This window comes from Neodiprion pinetum, chromosome 2, assembly GCF_021155775.2.
Source record: "Neodiprion pinetum isolate iyNeoPine1 chromosome 2, iyNeoPine1.2, whole genome shotgun sequence".
Classification (NCBI taxonomy): Eukaryota; Metazoa; Arthropoda; class Insecta; order Hymenoptera; family Diprionidae; genus Neodiprion; species Neodiprion pinetum.
The window spans coordinates 29,714,298-29,730,422 of NC_060233.1; the positions used below are offsets into that span (position 1 = coordinate 29,714,298).

Below are 16,125 nucleotides of genomic sequence, written 5' to 3' on the forward strand. Positions count from 1 at the left end.
ACGACCACCGCTAATCACCTCGAATACTAATAAATAATTTCAGTATCAGAACACATCAAAAATATTGCTTAAGCATTAATGTAATTTTTTTATCGACTCATTTTACCAAGAAGATTATGAGAAAATTATAAAAAATTATAGAAATTTTATTAGCGCATTGATGGCTACTGAATTTAGGCTTGCGCGAATTGAAATAATTTATTGTAAACATGACAAGTTTGAAAAACTTCAAATAAAATATAATTACAATTGCCAATAAATATTATGAAAATGTTACTCCTACCGTGCAGAAGTCCTCGTCCTCCTCGTGCACCTTGTTCTCCGTGTCCTCCTCGTCCTCTCCTTGAAGTCGAGTTTCGCCGGTTTGGACCTGGAGCGTAGAAACTACGGAGCGCTTGTCCTGGAAGTCGAGTTTCACGAATTAGTGGACCTGGAGCGCAGGAACCACGGAGCGCTTGTCCCTGAAGTCAAGTTTCACCAGGTAGCGGACCTGGAGCGCAGAAACCACGGAGCGCGAGTTGCACCAGAAAGCGGACCCGAATCGCAGGATCCAGGAGGTTGAGAACCCGGTACTCGAAATTTCCGGAGCTCGATTTTCATACGTCCGCTCTACTACGCGGTTGTTTCCAGACTGAAGAATTCGGCTAGCTGATTTTCGTCTATATAGATCGATGACGTCAAGAGAAAAAAAATTTTGTTGACTAAAGATATATCCTTCAGTTAACGAGTCAGTTAATAACGCTGCTGTTCTAAGACAGTCGCCAACAATCACCTTTTTGGGTCTTCAAATCACGACACTGCGTTAAAGACTGTCTCACATACGGAGCATCCATTTCATCTCAATCAAAATCAGCGCATCCGTGATGTATTAAGTTACTCTGAATTTTTTTTCCACACGTACACTTCTCGAAAAACAATTCTGCTCCTCTACTCAACGTAGATACTTCACTTGCGACTAGCTAAAACAGCGTTTCGATTCTATGCTAACGAAAATTCAAGATCGCGAGATCAAATGAAAAGTTGTTGGAATAATCATGAATATTAATGTTATAGAATACATCGAGCGCGTGTCGAATAGAATCCCATTTCGAAATGAATAATTCTTCTTATTTCATATTATAGCCGATTATTGGAGATAATCTAGTTTGTCTCCTGGAAAATCATAAAATTTATAGTATTCATCACGTATTAATCGTAAATGGATCGTATGTATTGATATCGTACATGGACCGCATATACGTATATACTTTTTGATCTCTGCATAATTATTACGTCTGATCTATTATTATTTATGATCTATGTATACATTCTTCTCTCGGGTACCTGTAATTTAATTAAATCATTGTTTTGCTACGAATTTTGGAAGAAATTTATTCTCATTATTAATTCCTTGTATCGCCGACAATTCGTTATGTAGACACAGGCTAAGTACTGTCTTGGACTTACCATTGCGAAGACTGTGTTACTCGGAAGGTGAATGCAGCCAGCATCGTGTCGAAATCGGTGACTCTCTGATGTTCTGCAATAAGCTCTCAACTCTACCGTTGGAACATCTCAGGGGGCGTAAGCGCACGACGGTTCTCGGTTGTCACACCAAAGTCCATTAGAGTAACTGTCTTTATATTCCTCAGTCAACCTATTAGCTTTATGAGACGTGCATAGGGAAGGATGGCAGTGTCATGAGATTTCGTGTCGTGGGGGAGGGAGCAAACGTACTTATTGAATGGCCTTCAGGATAAAATAACATGTTTTTTTCCATGTTAAATACAATATTACTTCTACCAAAAATACAATTTTCACGACGTAAACAACGCATACAAACTAAACAGAGATAGATCAGGTGTTTAGTCGGAGAAAGAAGATGGTAACGCTGCCACATTTCTCACTTCCCAGGAACATATCAACGCATAAAACAAGACCATTTTTGAATCACAATTTTTGTTTGTCTAATTCATAAATACTGAGTACAATATTATTCATAAAAAATTTATACTTCATATTCGTATCGATTTAATGACAATTATGCGTAAATTCTTAATTTGACATTGGGCTCATAGTGGGCACCCACGTAATAAGTCCCTGTGCGGAAGAACCACCTTAAGTAGAATCTGATAACTGGTGCATGAGATGGTTATTTGTGTAGTATGTAAGTATAGTTTAATTTCTGACCTACACACAGGTGCAATGTATCTCTGCAGGATACGATGTGAATGATATTATATTGTTACCATTCCATGTAATCTGTATTAAAAAATCGATTAATAAATAAATTTCCCCGAATGTTTTTCGTATTTTGTCAGCTGTTGGTCCTACACCATTTCAATTGTCTTTCTCGCCCTTCTCCTAGGCAATTTCTTTGCTCCTGGTACTTTCCTCTCTTAGTTGTCTATTTCGTATTACTTTGGGTCCAATTAGTCTTAAAAATGTCGTAGAAATGATTCTGAGATGAAAAATATTATGATTAAAACAAAGCAAGGCTTACCTCTCTGTATTTTTGTTCAAAATTTTAACGCTTTTGAATAATGCTGGAATCAATTCTTTGAAGCACTATAGCGACGTCATTTTGCGGAAGGAATCCACTGGACGCGCTCCAAATCCATTGTGATCAAGGGATCAAGAGTTATAAACGAAGATCAAACGATTTCCTTCGTCATTTTTTTGGTGCTGGTCCTTTGCTTTCTATGAGGTCTTTCTTGCGTTTTTGAGATTCAAATCAGACTAGAATGGGTGAAACATATCGATTCTGAAGCGAAAAATTTTTTCGACATAAGAAAGCAACTTCTTTGTATTTTTTTACTCGAAAGTTCGTCGATTTTGAACAATGCTTTGAACCAATTATTTGTTACACCACGGCGACGTAATTTTGTCAAAGAAATACATTGCGTACAATGTCAACTTGCTGTGAGTAACGGATCAAAACTTACAGTTAAAAAAAAAAAATTGAATTTATTCATATTTTCTTCTTTTACTCAGCTGTCGTTCCTTCGATAATCTAATCCTCATTTTCATGGCAAGTATGCATAACGTAGGAATTTTTTTCAGTCGTATTTTGACCCATTCCTAGTCATGCTAGAATCAATCCTTCTCCACAATTCATCGACTTAATTTCGCGAGATGAATTGATTACCAGCAATGGATTAGAAGCGACAATCGAAAAACGGAACATATCGTGTTATTTTTCTGCTCGCAATTACTGATCCCACAAAATCCAAGATCTTCTACCTGGAAGTTGCATGTAAGCAAGTAATCGCATGTCCTTTCAAGCAATCAGGCATTTAGGTACTAGATTTTAGTTTATTGGATCATACCTGTGTTGAAATCGTGTTCGTAAGATGCGGTAAAAAAGTCGCTACAGATGCTTGCTCAGGTAAGGATTCTTCGCACTACATAATTTTGCCCTATCCCGATGTATTTTAGTTCTACAGATGAAGTAAATCTTATAAAAGAACATCACATTTGCAGGCATCATTCACCTTACCTTATCTACGATGTTACGCCACATATATTTCCTACGAAGACGTGACGCACGAAAAATAATGGTTTGACACGGCATGCGGTTCTTATTTTAGCCAAAGGCGAATGAGTTTATTTTCATCTTCCCGACCCAAAACTTGACAATGGGATTCAATTCTACATCGGAAAATAATACATCCGTACACAATATCTAGACATTACTTTCGCAATCATAAGTGCGTAAACGTAATGTAAAACGTTCGAAAGGAGTGGTATATCGTGTTGGGAATTATTTCATTTTTTGACAAGTGTGAGTTTTATAAACAATAAAAGTTTTATGCTCATTAATTAGCCCTGGCTTAAACATTTCTCCAAAAGTTCTAAAACTTATTTTATATTATGAAGTCTAATAAATCGGATTGTCAGATCACGATTTGAGCTCCAGTGACACTTTGCGATGAAGTGGGATTCACATCCTAACGTAACAGTGACATTTTAATATTCGAAAACGGCATATATTCCTTTACTACGAGATTGAACTCTTCGTAAAAACTCGAATTCAAACGCAAGATGAAGTGACTTGTCGATCACCCGGGCACAGTTATCGGGGGCCCATGTAATAAGGGGGCTGCGCAATCGAGGTCGCGGCTGTTACGTAGGGGTAAAAGGAGTGCCCTGGAGGAACGCCTTGAGGCTGATGATCACCGTCGCTGTGAGCGGCGGCGTAACCTTCGAGGGGGTGGTAATCGCTGTGGAAACACGTGTAAGACGGCTTCATCGCCGCGCTGGAGTCATGGGGGTACTTCAAGTTCTCTGGGTACGTCTTCATCGCGTCCGTAATTTTCGGTAGATCGTAGGCTCTCGGCTGTGGCTCAACGAACTTTGGCACACCGCCGTTTTCTTCGTGACGATGATGGTGATGGTGATGATGATGATGGAGATACCTAGCGTGCAACAGGTCCTGACGCTTGGAATCAGGGTGTGTTTTTGGTAGTTCGTACTTTGGGGGCTGCGCCTGACCGTCGTAGGCTTGCTTCTCGGCGTATACCTTATCGTGGTCGGGTCGCTGCGGGAACTTTACTGGTGGCGGTAGGTTGGATGGCACCATTGATGGATCTCCGTATGTCCTCGACGGATTAGCCGCGTAGTACGACGTCGGTAGGTCGTAAGCCTTGCCGGCTTCGTGATACAACAGCCGTCCATAGGCGCAGTCTCCCGTCGATCCAGTCGGTGAGTCGAAGCTCGTTGTGGTTGGGACGATGCATTGCGCAAGCACCATGCCGGCCTGCTCGGCCAATTTTTGCTTTCTTCGCCTCGGCTGATACTGAAACAAGTAATTGATTCGCGTATTGTTACACCGTTATACTTTTCGACTATGACTGGTAGAACAGTGTGGAGTCACTAGATTCGGGATTGGACCGGTTCATGATTCGATAGGTGGAAGAGAGAACGGGACGTAATTGGTAAGCAAAATGAAAGTGATATCTCAGCACACGATGCATCAAACGTATAATAATAAAATCTGTAATCGAGACGAGAAATCGATGCGGAATGTTTCACGCGACTTTTACTCGTTATACTGTACCCGCGTATCTACATGTGATGCACGTGTGTGTAAATTTAAATAATACTTGTATCATGTACCTTGTACTCAGGATGCTGTTTCTTGTGAGCGCTTCGTAGTCTTTGCGCTTCTTCGACGAACGGTTGTTTGTCTCTGTCACTCAAGATTCTTTGAACAAAAAACAAGAAAAAAAAAAATAATTACGAAATATTACCACTGTAAAGAACACCTAAGCATTTATGATAAACAAGTGATTGGATATTATTTCAATGCTGTAAGATCTTAGCGTTATCGAATAGTAGATGAGCTGCGAAGGCTAGGGTAAGAGACTCACTGGTGTCACAGAACACAAATTATGATTCCAAAAATAATTTATCCACGCAGATTTGGATTTAAAAATTATTTGCAGACTTCACTTTAGACGTTGGAAATATTGGGCATATAACGACGTGATAAAAATTCATTCCAATAATTCATATTGATCTTTCGAAAACGAAGTATATTAAGTGATGTTAGAGATGAATGACATGAATATATTCATCGTCGAAGGGTACACCAAACAGCGCGCGGTATTCGGAATCGATGTTCGTTGGCATGGGAACTGTACACACCGCAACGTATGAAAGACAGATGTTTGAATGATCTATACGATCTATACCTCCGATTTCAAATTTTTTACCCAACAGTCTACTGCCGTCATCTGCACCGTGATTTCCAGAATCCCCATAAATACTTCAATGAATATTCTACGGTGGCATCGACGTGCCGTTAATGGTCCGCTAGGCTGCTTGAAAATCAATAGTTTAATCGACAAGGTATGCGAACGTCAAGTGCTATTCTAAAAGTCAAATGAAACTCTACTTTGTGTGATTCGACAGTTTTTTTGGCTACCGGAGTTCACATGATAATTAGTCTTTAAATCTTCAAAACGTTGTATCGCCAAAAGTTTGGTCCTGCATGGCGTCTGACTGTCTTCCCCATTGACAACATTGGTGCAGTACGCCAGGGTTCAAGTATCGACGAGGCATTGTGTGTCAACGAAGCACCTATGCTAGATCCAGAGTGGGCCACAGCAGATTGCGAAAAGCTCGAGGCACTCGAAAGATCATCCGGCAACATTAGAATTGACGTTGAGTATCCCGTGAGTGATTCAGGCAGTCTCTCCCGTCTCTCATCCCCTCTGTATCAACGTCAACCATACATTTTGATAAGGACATGCTGCATACGCATAGGAAAAATTTTTACGGGAAAATTCAAATTCAACAATCAACTCTGTAATAAAAAGTTCCAGGTTCCCCCATTACCCTGTTCTAAATTGAATGTGGAACGGAATGAGGTGGAGTCACCTAAGGATTTTCAGTATAACGAATACCGAATTTACCGTACGTTTATCGTAGGTGTATAAAACAGTAATTTTTCCCTGAGCACATGCGACCAGGATAAATTGCCAGAAGGTTCACGTCACACAAGAGTCCGGTGACTCACTATAATAAGATATAGCAAAGTAGAATAAGACCCACTTGTGTAGTTAGTGTGTAAGAGCGCTAGCACTCCGACTTGCATACATTCAATTTTTGTGATACGTACGGCAATGGAAAGATTTACACCGCGTGTACAATGTTTTCCGGAAATGCACATTCACCCTCCGCTTCACGACGCACTTTGAGTCCCAGAATTGCAAAGGCATCGAATGTATAAACCATTGTTGACCTGTAAACGAAGATTCAGTTTCCTTCCTCCATTGCGCAGGAATGCGCGGCAACAACTAACGGGGTTCCGGATGGGCTCAGATGTTCAAAGGCACTCTACATTCGTTGTACGGTAAAGTACGCGACCATGTCTGGAACCGCACACACTTACCACTGGGAAGCATCTTGGGAACCGGGAAAGAATTGGATGAATCCACTCATGGGCTGGACAAGCTCGTGAGTTGAAATGATTTAAAAATTGTTTGTACAAAGTATATCGTATCGTGTAAAACGAATTGTAGTCTGGATGAGCAGCTGAGCAGCGGTAAAGAGTAAACAGTGCCAAATAACCACAGGCTGGTCCATAGGTGCGCTAAAATGGATACATCAATAGTTAGACCATCTGATTCATAGACTATACATCGACCTAGCAACCGAAATTGCGGTGCAAACGTCCCATTATATCCAATAATTATTGAGTTTTCGAGTGTGTAAAGATGAGCTTGAAACTTGCTCCGAAATTCTTCAGGTCCGATCCAGAAGCTTCGTTGGCGCCCCTCAGGTTTCCGGATGAAGCGTCCGCGGTGAAGTTCTGCGAAAAGAACGGGTACAACTGGTACAAACAGCGCGGCCCCCCATCGCTGCGAAACCCCATTGTCAAGCGTTACGAGAATAACTTCCACTGGAATCGGAGAAGCCGCCACTCGACCCGTTGAGATACTTGGAGCACTTATAACATCATACCGTTCCGCTTGTGTACCTCAAGTGAGCCGGCGGGCTTGACGCGCATGAAAGTTACCAAATTTCAACGGAGATTTTATTGGAAAGTTGTACAACGCGCTGTGTGTACCGAAGAAATTATAAAAAAGCGAAGAAAAATAACCGACGCCCACGCGTCGTTTTTTATACAAATACAATCTTATTATACACGCGCTTGTCGGTTGGAGAAAAGTTTAAGTGTAAAAGATGGGATGAAGTTAAAGGTGGACGACTGAAATTTCGCCTCTGCGCCCTGCAAGATCGTATTGTTGAAACGAAAATTAGGAAACTGCGAAATTTTTCTTACCGCCACAATTTTCCGAGGGTCTTTGACAGCTCCGAGTTGTGGAGATGCGGATACTGATAGGAGAGCTTTCTTCTCGCTGCTTGAGCCCACACCATGAAAGCGTTCATCGGTCTTTTAATGTGGCCACCCCGGCGACCACTGGCTTTCGATGTGACTGGTAAAAGCGTCCAGTCGTAACCTGCGATATAATCAAGCATTATCATTCGCTCTCCACGTATACTCTAGAGTATACGCGTAGACATCGTACAAGTTTTGAATTCTCTGAAAAACACCAAAGACTAGAACGTTCTTACATCACAGTGACCAGTAAAGCAAACTTAACGGAAACAGTTTTAATTAAAACGTGAACTGCGAGATTAAAAATCCGGAGTCTACCAAAGAATCTCAATTCTATAAGGTTAGATATAATCATACCCTGTTCCACGTACATGATACTGACTTTACATAGTCGATTTTACGCCCTTAGTCTACGATTGCATCATCATCCGGAAGCGCCGCGAGCGAAACGAGATAACACCGGTTACTAATATGCTTGTACGTGCACACCTGCTTTTATAATGTATAATCTGCTCACCCTGCGGTGGAGCGCAGATGCGAGCTTTGTCAACAATTTTTCAGAAATGGCGGATGATATCGAATGGCACCGATCGTTGGCCTTGAAATGTGGCGATAATTTTTTAACCGCACGTCCTCGGGAATGTTTTGTCGTGCGTACCTATCCTCGTGGCAAAGCTGCATGCGACATGTAATACCGAAAATGACTTCAAAGTGGTTTTCTCGCCCCTAATTGCCCCACCAAGAATCATTAGGCTCTCCTCGCCTAGTATTCCGGCAAGTTCCCCGGCTGTCACCGTGGCCCATGGCCACCCCTCCGAGGAGCGTGCCACGGTAGCTAATTACCACGGGGTCACGGATGGCCGAGGCGGCATCTCTGTCGGTTTTCTTTCATCAAAGGAGGTCCTCGACGGGGTTCCCGTACGCGGAAATCCTCCAAAGGATTGCCGAAATGTTGAGAATAACTTTACTCGCTGTCACGCGATGCAAAAAGATCATATCGAAGCGTTGTTACATGTGCATATTGTATATACCTAAATTTGCCAGGGTTACCTGAAATTATTATATTGGTAATATTCTTGTAAAACCCCTTCCCGGTGAAAATTGCAAACGCAGAGCTCGATTAATCAATCTTGTCAAGGAAACTGAGCGATGGTGCCTGATCGATCGATGATATTTGTTGATACAAAATTAATTTATTTTATTCAACTTTTCAGCCAGTGTTACAAAACAGATATTTACTGACTTTGTTCGGAACTGCGCAATTATCTACGGAGAAAAAAGTCCGCTGTTCCGTTTTATCTCTAATAGCATGTGACTACTTTCGGCCACCTATTTTTCAGAATTTTACACCGAAGTCCAAAGTAGGCCGAGTCGATTAGTATTTTGTTTGTTTTCTCTTTAGTTGCTAAAAAAATATTGCCGAGCAATAGGTGTCTGTACATTTATTCTTGCCTCTGTAATGTATATGTATTTATCGATATATGTAGATGGTTTTAAGTCGTCATTTGTGATACAAAATATAAATATATACATATATATATAACGTTTGACAGTTTGGAGATGAAAGATTTTTCACGATTTAACTGTATTGAAAAATCGGTGAGAAAAAAAATACACCGACTTCTATACGAAAGGCGTCTATAAATCGGCAGTTTACGAGATGTCTGGCAGACAGGGAGCCTCTGTTTCCTGATGTAACTTTAAATATTTAGCCAAGGAGCGATAAAAGAACCAAATCCGTTCTCAAACTGTCTTAAACCGTTTCGAACTATCGAAATAGACATTGGCCCAATTAACATGGTGTAGGTACATTCACGTACACTCTGTACACACGAGAAACACCCATCCACCCTCTGCACGGTGTAATGCACAATTTTTATACTTGCGTAAGCGGGCTGCACTTCCATACATTATAACCATAGAAATATTCAATGGTCAGTTGATCAAAGAAACTGCTGCAGCGGTGAAAGAACATTTGAATTTCTTCCAATTTTTCCGTAACTATTTTCATCCGACGAATTTGCAAAAATTACCAATTGGGAAATATTTTCAACTCCACGATGTTGAAGTCCCGACAACAATATCAACCCCATTACTCGATGAAAATAAATAAATAAATAAGAATAGGAGTAAAAAAATATCCAATAAAGATCGACGCTTACTTCTACACTGCTCCAACAATAATTACTACCGATTGGAGAATAATGATTATTTCTTATTTCTATAACTTTACCCTCGCGACTTTGTTCAAATTGCAAAATGCCGTTGCTTTGATAAATTTGAGAAAAGAACTAGATCCATCGATCACGGTGTACATGTATAGGCATAGGTAATGCGTTACGCGACGACGTGAAATATGGGAGGCGAATGTTTATTATAAAAAAGTGTATAACGCAAGTTAATGATGAAATAGGATGACGTGAGTTCACGGAGCGGTTTGACGCGTAAAATAACGGTATCATCGACGCCCGTCGGGCCGAAAGATTAACGAACGTTCGCGTTATACGAAATATAGGTAGGTACGACATAATTTCTTGCGCGGCCAAGATGTGTCAGATTTAAATCTGTCCGCGCGTAATTAGCGCCGCGGTACCGCGATCCTGGTCGCGCTCGACTCGCAGCACCTGCCTTGAAAGTCTCCGGGTATCCCGAACGGTACCAACTAGCGTCTGCGAGGCATGGCAGCATCATCCCCGGACCCGGGCGGCCATCTCGTACGTCGTTCGTATCACCGGGGTAAATCTGCGCTGCCCGATAGAGAGCGAAGAGCAATGGCTGGCGACGTGTGCAGGCCGGCCTTTCAACGCCAATTAAAATGCCACTGCTAAACGACGCAATGAAGATGCGCGCCCGGAGATATATCACGCTACTCGCGTTTCGCTGTAGGTATTATAACGTTAACTCCTTCTAAAACTGCATTTCTTTGCCATATGCACGAGCCGGCGTCCCACGCGTGTCGGTGCATTCGAGAAAAAACTGCAGTCACAAAAATTGTCGCTATGCGTACTCTTCACACGCTGGTTGAAGATAGTTTTCTTCAAGAATGGACACGCTGTAACACCTGCGCGAATTTACTTCAAGTCCGAGTTCAGCATACGGTCCATCATCATCGTGTTGAATTAGTTAGTAATTTAATGTTATTGTAACGATTAGTGCCAAGGAAAAATCGTCGTTTCGCGATTTCGGAATCGTGTGCAATTCAGTAAATCGTAATAGAACAAAACGCATTCATATTTCAAAATTTTAGTTCCTCCAAAATCGTTGCAAAATTAAGATAATAGTGATGTTTTCCCCAATATTTCGTTACGATAACGTTGCTAACTTCAATCTCGTCCATCATCTGACGGTGGAGAAAATTCTGGATTCATCAAACGCTGTAGATTGTGTTTGAATTTGAGATAGCTGACAGAGAATGACATTTTTATTTTTGGGTAATACCGAGGCAGTCGAGATAAAGTAACTTTGCTGGTGTTATCCTAGACATATTATTGCCAACTTATGCTCGAACATTTTTGAATTTTAATTATATTTAGGTCTAAAATAAACAGTAGAAATCCCACGAGAGATGTTCAAAAAATCGGTAACTTATAGCCTGAAAAACTTTTATCTAACATCCTTCCATACACAATTATCAAATGACGCGCTGCGGTACAGCGTCAGTTATAAATTCATGCCCCTGGGAGAAATTACACGCTAAGATAAGGGTGAACTGAATGGATTTGCCACGGTCGTCAGGTAGTTAGTCTTTTGAACGATTGCATGTAAACGGATGAAGAATTACACGTTCATCGTGCACACGAAATTACGTATGTCCATTTTACAGATGTGAAACAACCGTCGAACGAGGGGTGAGTTACAGTGAAGAGTATCAATTATACGTATACGTTGTAATAAGAGGACCGGCGTGATTTGAGTCTGACGTTGTCATTAGGTTGTGCTTCCTAAAAAACTCGTTTTTCAAATCAAGTAAAAAAATCTCGAGTGAAGATTCAGCCCTTTTCAAGCTGAATCTATGAATTCTAAGTGTAAATTGATCAAGTCGTTTAACAATTGATGATAGTTTTGTGAACATAGGAATGAACTAAGGACCGTGTTTGAATTTAGACACAAGTACTCTGTATTAATTGTCGTAATTTTCCAGGTTGATCATCGTGTGATTCTGATTTAAATTCAGGAGACCTTCAGCTCTCCAGAAAAGAAACTTCTATCGTATAATCCAATAATATGGGAATAAAAAATTCTGCGGCAAAGGTACTTCAATTGAAGTCAAAAAATTGAACTATATATATTGAAAAAATCACGCTTCCTCGGGACTTGCTTAATCGTATACGTTAAAATATTCTTGCACCCACAGTAGGTGGAAATGAATTTGGAATGTTGCAGCGACTATAAGTTACGTAGCTAAAGTGTCTTACCATCGTTCCTCTACAACTATAATCATCAATGTTTATGGTATGTCAACTAATACGAGTTTGAGCAGACCTGAGCGTTCCCAAAAATCACTGATCTTGATCATGTATGTAGTCTGAGAAGTTCAAGCTCTTTAAAAAATAATAATAATCTGCAATTTTTCCATTGTATCAAAGTAAACCCATATCGGTCCCCCATAATCGTCAGTCAATATACCTTGTAGCAATTTTCCAACCGCGTCATCCAACGTGTTCTTCTGACCACTGGATGGTCCTGCAGCTTCTCCCTCCATCGGCAAAGGATGCGTTGTGTAACGTCAACTAGGTTTGTTTGAATTTTGGATCACAGCATAGGTGCGAGACGGCACCCAACTCCAACGATGAAGAATATTATACACTAATCGGTGGGTCGATCAGAAGAATTAAACTCAATGGAGACAGTCTCGCTTCCGCTTCTAGGTACAAGTTTAAAATGGCGCTCTACGCGGTTCACGATGATAGTTCGCGATGTAAATCGAACGATCTCATTGTGACCATACAGGGGTGAAATTAGTAGGTAACTGAATTGAGGTTGTATACTTGACACCCGGCAATGCGAATATACCGAATAAAATTTACTGGATCCCGTTTTAATTGGCAAAGATGAGTTGAGACCCTGTGTAACGCACAACCACGCACATCGCACGTACACACACACATATATATATATATACACTTATAGCGTGCGCGCAAGCGCGTTTCAGGCTTGACAATCGGCTACGCGACGAGAATCGTCTGATTATTTAATTCTACTGTTATTTAAGCATTCATTTTCCTCCTATACGTCGAAAACGACGAGTTTAATTCTGGGCGAGTCATTATCATCCCCGTAACGGCATGTAACGCGAACGGTTCATAGGATTCGCACACACACACATACACGCACGCACACACACACATACACGCACGCACACACACAAACCTCTACTCCAGTATCTGTTAACTCGCTCATTAATTCCCACTCACAATCAGTTAGCTATGTATTTGAAAGATGCGTGATGTACTCCTACCCACGTGCATCCATGTTACCGTATCACCGAACGAGATTCTCCAATGCAATCGTCTTGCGCTCGGCGACTCTTGCGCGCCTTGTCTTACCGATAAAATTATATTTTTACATGGAAAAATTTATACGTTATCCGATATCCTGCCCATTTCGCATCAACGATTCCTCCGATAAATTTTCGCTTTAACCCTCTACCAGCCTTTCATGGTGAATATAACCAAGTTACCGATACAGCCATCAACGCCAAATATTAATCGCAATTCGCACTCGGAGGACGAAATTGAACGCGGTTGGCAGCTGCGAGGGGATCGGCCTCGCGCACTGAGAGACACTGCCACCAGGAGATGGGAGATGAGAGATCGCGGTGGCGGTCGGCTGTACCCTGTGGACCACCTCTCCGGAGGCAAGTGGGGTGGGGGCAGGGGAGTGGGAGTCTCTTCATCGTCCTGGCTCTCCTGCATGTCCACATACGTACACAGCACGCGTTGATCGCGAAGACAGCGTGGGCGCACAATCCTGGTTTCGGCTGTTACCTGGCACCAAAATTCCTGCAGGTGTCGGGTATTTCTTTTATTCAGCCCCGACTTTTTTACTCCGTCAATTTTCATTGCATAAGTGAGAAACCCTTTTAAACGATTCTGGGAATATATTATCACAAAGAATAAATAGCTTGGGATGAGCTGAAGTAAACAGGGTCATCTAATGCTGTGTAATTTTCAGATGTTTGAAGGATAATTTTGAACTTGCGAGTATTTAGAACCAAGAAAATTTACTTTTCCTAGTATTCTTGTATTGGTTTAAGATATACCGTATCAAAAAAAAAAAAAAAAAAAAAACTGAAAACAAAAATCCAGATGTTATACCCTTTGAGATGAAATTATACGTCAGCAAAAGTGTTGAGAAGATTTAAACAAAACCTGAATTTTTCAATTTGGCAATATACCGAAACGTCGATACAATTATATATATATATATATATATATATATATATATAAATGTGATTGACCAACAATGGACAAAATTCTCTTCAATCTATGCATATTAGACGTTGAAATTGTTTAAAATCGATCAATCAAAGTAGAAAAAAAATCTAATCTTTCCGAACTTATGGCGTACAAGGAATACGAGAGTGCAAAGAGTACAAGCAAAAAACACCGACAATTCTAAAAATCGATGAAACTAGCCGTTTACGTTTTCGCAAATCATTTAAATCTGTAAACGTGTGTCTAAAAATTGCATACCTTTACTACAGTCGAATAAAAATCTTCGCCTCGGCTCGTTTACCAAGAAACAAGTAAAAGCGTATTATATATCTAGTCCCGCGGCAGTGTTCTGTACGAAGGCGTAAGAGACATTCAGAGCAGATGGATATTCTAGGACAAAGTGCAAGGGTCTACCGCGTGCAGGCGCATCGCCATTTTAGCCTTAGCTATACGGAGGCACGCATATGCATAGGGTAATATATGCGGAGAGCCTAATTATACAACTAATTTGATGAATGAATGAGCTAGCGAGTACAGTGGTCCATACATCGCGGTACAATATATGCATACCCATACGAATATACACGCGTCAGGGATGCGCTCGCGTGTTATACGCATAATGGATACGCGTGGATACGCGCACCCTTGGTGCGTGCGTGCGTGTGCGCGTGTAACTCGAGGCGCGTATATCGCTCTATACGGTGCCACGGTCACTGCCGGGCGTGCAGGCGGCCTTTGTGCGGAAACATCAAAGCCCCGAGGCTCCACGTAGCACGACCCAGGGCGCTCATCACTTACGAGCTCACGCGTGAGGATCCATGGAAAATGTACGCCCGGACACGTGTATCTGTCACTAGAGTCACCCGGTTTTAATTTTATATCCTGAAAATTGTCGGTTTTAGAAGAAAACCGAGAAAAGGGTGTCAAACGCTTCTCTACCTCACTTCCGAATTCTTGTATACCAGCAGCAGGGTGTCGATGCTCGGCGCTCGTATACTTTAATCTTACTACGTTACTTCTTCAATCGTACAACGGAGCGATATTCCAACGACGGACATGCTAACTCACATGTTAGCTGATACCCAGCAACTATCCGGAGGACTTGTGGGGTCCTGGTTGATTTCGACGTTGGTATATACGTCGCCAAATATCAAAGTCCTACGTATCTCAAACGCGAAGAAGGGCCTGACAGCCCCATTCTCTACACAATTTTGAGCAAAAACACTCCAATTCATTTTCATTCGACGCAGAACTAAAGCAATGGCATGAATCCTACGAATTTACTATTGCGATTTCGTAGAACTCGTACCATTTCTCTATTTCTGCGTCAATGGAAAATGTATCAGTGTATTTTTGTTCAGAACAGTGTATATAATGGGAGATAGGTGATCTTCGATATTTGGAGATGCATACGTCACGTCGAAAACGGCCAGGGCACGGCCTTATACCTCGGGAAAAATTGGTCGAGTTCGGCACGCGTTTACGGACAGCTAGCTTGCCGTCGGTAAAAAAAAAAATGGTTAATCTGACAGTGAAGCAACCCTCGCAAAAGCCATTTGTGATTCGGATTTGTAACCGTGTCCCAGTAGGAAATTGATACAGCTATTGGTTGTATCGTTAGCGAAAAGCGTAATTTCAGAACGAAAAAGAGACTTCTTCGCGTTTGCTTCCGAAAACGAATTTCTATTTGGTCATTTTTTTCCATACCTTCGAGACAACGGAATCGCTAGCCATGGATCCAGGCAACTCCAACGCGTCTAGCACGTCAGTCTTGACACGTAGGGCCTGATTCTCATCCTCGCTTCAAAGTGTGTGTGTGTATACAATAAGTAATGCATTGAGACACCAATTTTGACGTTC

General features: G+C 41.4%; 1 protein-coding gene across 4 annotated transcripts in view; it reads right to left on the reverse strand.

Annotated features, from left to right (window-relative positions):
* Positions 1-3,557: 3,557 nt before the first annotated feature.
* LOC124211707 (uncharacterized) overlaps positions 3,558-16,125 on the reverse strand; it is a 91,092-nt gene continuing 78,524 nt past the window's right edge. For 3 of the 4 annotated variants that reach the window (XM_046611046.2, XM_046611045.2, XM_046611043.2), the window contains 3 exons: positions 7,772-7,949; positions 5,098-5,185; positions 3,558-4,777 (listed from right to left, as the gene is read on the reverse strand). In XM_046611046.2, the coding sequence (XP_046467002.1) occupies positions 4,055-4,777; positions 5,098-5,185; positions 7,772-7,878 (918 nt within the window). In that variant the 5' untranslated portion in view covers positions 7,879-7,949 and the 3' untranslated portion in view covers positions 3,558-4,054. Of the gene's footprint in view, positions 4,778-5,097; positions 5,186-7,771; positions 7,950-12,454; positions 12,602-16,125 lie in introns of those variants that run through there. The other variant, XM_046611044.2, reaches the window with a different exon arrangement.